This window comes from Sardina pilchardus, chromosome 2 (assembly GCF_963854185.1).
Source record: "Sardina pilchardus chromosome 2, fSarPil1.1, whole genome shotgun sequence".
NCBI classification, from domain to species: domain Eukaryota; kingdom Metazoa; phylum Chordata; class Actinopteri; order Clupeiformes; family Clupeidae; genus Sardina; species Sardina pilchardus.
Genome location: NC_084995.1, coordinates 1,864,070 through 1,867,264, shown reverse-complemented (window position 1 = coordinate 1,867,264; position 3,195 = coordinate 1,864,070). Strand labels below are relative to the sequence as shown.

Genomic DNA, 3,195 nt, shown 5'->3' with positions numbered 1-3,195 from the left:
CACTCAGCTTGTAGCCTGAGAAAGCTGTTTACACATAAACTGGCATCACACGCATCTGTGCACACTGACGCATGTCTGAGCTCTGGGTATGGGTTTGAGCCCTTTTACTGGGTTCCACTACATCTGTTCGTTATATATTTTGCGTCCGTTTCTATTCTAAAATGGATAGTAAGGTTAGCAAAACAGATGGAGGATGATAGCTGTCAGTTGTTGTTATTCTGAACAGGCCATTTCTAGTGCTGATTTAGTACGTTGTGATAAACTGCAGCATATCACAGAAAAGAAATCATGAGGTTAGTCTTCTGCACGAGTACGGAGAAAACCATTCTTTAGCTATCTCTCTCTCTCTTTCACACGCACACACACACACACACACACACACACACACACACACACACACACACCTATCAAAAGTCCAATTCCAGCACACACGCACACACACACACACACACACACACTCTCTCTCTCTCTCTCACACACACACACACACACACACACGCACACACACACACACACACCTATCAAAAGTCCAATTCCAGCACTGGTGACCTTTGACCCCAGCAGTGCTGCATTTAAATGAGTGAGAAGACACAGAGAGCACAGAGCAAAGGACAGAAGTGAACGAGGAGGAGAGAATGAGGAAGTGACATTCATGGAAGACCTCTCCATCACACACACACACACATACCACACACACACACACACACACACACACACACACACACACACAGAGATATAGAAACACTCATAAGCATCCTCTCTCACACACAGACACACCTGTACACGGTGATGCACAAGAGTCTATTTGAAGGAGAGCAGAGGAATCTCAGCGCAGGAGAGAGACACAGCAGCGCAGCGCAGAGGGGCTTTACCTCCTTCACACACATCACATGCATCCATACTTAAAGAGCTCAGAGGGAGGGACGGAGGATGGCAGTGCAGGAAGAGACAACTATAGTCCATCAAAAACCTACAGTGTGAAATGACTAGAGTCCTGTGAGACTCCACACACACACACACACACTGAGGAGTGATGGCCGTGTCCTGCTAGCAGCAGCTTGGCCTCAGACAGGTTTCCCTTCAGCGGAGGAGTGAGCTGCCACTTGTCTTTTCTGTTCCGTCTATTTCAGGAATCCTTCCATTTCATCCCCGAGGACAAGTCCACAGCCCAGTGATCTTATCATCAATTATGCCAACACAGAACTCACACACTCACTCACACACACACACACAGGGAGAGGAAGTGGGAGTGAGCGAGGGAGACTGAGTCAACAATCCACACACACCATGGCGCAGACAACTTAACCACACCACATAGTTACAATATTAAGACTGGCAAGAAACGCCTCCTGCAAAGTTTTATTTTGAATGTGTGTGTGGTGTGTGTGTGTGCGCGTGTGCGTGTGTGCGTGTGTGTGTGTGTGTGTGTGTGTGTGTGTGTGTGTGTGTGTTTGTGTGTGTGTATGTGCGTGCGTGCGTGCGTGCGTGCGTGCGTGCGTGCGTGTGAATAATGCTGTCAGGTCTTGTAAGAAATACACTCTTCTGAACAGTGAGAGTGCATCCATATTGATTTCACCACATGACTCATACCCTACGTAGGAACGTACATGCCGAACACACATACACACTCTCACACACTCTCTCTCACACAGGCAAACACACACACACACACACACGCACACACACACACACACACACACACACACACACACACACACACACACACACACACACAAGTGTGACAGGAAGAGCCTTCCCAATCTGACTATCAGATGATTTGTCACTTGCATTAATCTGATTAAACGCTTTGAATACAAATGAAAGAGTGCTGTTAGATCAAAACTCAGTAACATATAAGAATGAGCCTGCTCAAATGTAACAGGTTACATCAGGTTGACCAAAATCATGTCATGACAATGTTGTCACATTTTGATTGATCTGTAATCAAAAAGCTGTCTGAGGAAATACAACTATCTAATGGTATCACATATTGAAATTGCAATCCAGTTATATTAATTTATTAGAAACATCTTATTCTAAAATGTATCCTGAAAATAAGTATTTCTACAAATGAGACATACAAATGCACGTTATATATTTACCCCATTATTTCGACAGCCTGTTTCCTTTTAGATCTGACATAGAAATGTAAAACAATACTTTGGTTGACAAGCAATTCTACATTAAACTACAACAGGAGTAAAATATCAGCCCGAGTCTAGCTAATGTCATACATTTTTTTACAACCACAACTTCGATCTCGTGCGTGACTGCTCATTCTATTAGAAAGATATAGCGTCAGGTTTTCATACGATAACGGCCAGACGTTACGCTGCGAGTACCGATCCTACTTGTGCGTAAAACCACAATTCGCTGCATTCAAAACTCGCTTTACGCCACAAAGTAAAGGCTACTATACACAAACCACTGGCTCTGGTCATGTGAAACCTCACTTCAGGATTAAATACAGTTAACATGCTCGCTAAAAGTCCGTGGACAGCAAAAGGTTCTGGAGGCTTTACCTTGCGTGAACAGCACCACCAGCACCACCGTCAGGAGGACTTTTCCTGGTGGAGTCATGTGGAGTCCAGGTCAGGAGCCTTGTCAGTGGAGGAAGCTGCCAAATTAAATAGTTTGGGAAGATGTTGAATAAGTACAAATTAAACTCGTTAAAACGTGTGCACCATCAGTAACTAACGGACTCTCAGCCTGCGGATAGCTTGAGCGCGCGCCGGGATGCGCAAGGAGTTGACTTCGTCCCTCCCCCCTTCCTCGCCACGCGCAACATAGTGCAGTTCAAACAGAGCGTGTTATCAAGTAGAAAAAAAGCTTGCAATTAAGCACCACAGGATGTTACTGCCTAGCTGAAAATGTCAATGGAGGAGTGTAGCTGCGTGACATTTAGCCTGGCAATCTGAGACTGAATTGGAATGTCACAGTCAAACAAAACATGTCTAAACTACGGTTGAGGCGATTCGAAGAATACTGAGGTAGACAAGGGATAATACTTGTTTGATAACCACATCATATTAATTTATACTTAATTGCCCTGTTCTCTCATCGGTATATCAAATCAGATCAGATTTGTTTTTTTATTATTATTATTATTTCCTGATTGGATGTAAACGATTTGTATTCCCTAAAACAAACTTCAGTGCGCTGTAGTGGTCACTTTAGGGTAATTGTAAATGCGAA

The 3,195-nt window shown here is 44.1% G+C and overlaps 1 protein-coding gene across 1 annotated transcript in view; it reads right to left on the bottom strand.

The window, feature by feature from the left end:
• Window positions 1–2,631, bottom strand: part of chrna6 (cholinergic receptor, nicotinic, alpha 6) — a 12,492-nt gene extending 9,861 nt beyond the window's left edge. The window contains exon 1 of the mRNA XM_062553239.1: window positions 2,523–2,631. Coding sequence (XP_062409223.1) covers window positions 2,523–2,580 — 58 coding nt within the window. The 5' untranslated portion in view covers window positions 2,581–2,631. The remainder of the gene's footprint in view (window positions 1–2,522) is intronic.
• Window positions 2,632–3,195: the final 564 nt, after the last annotated feature.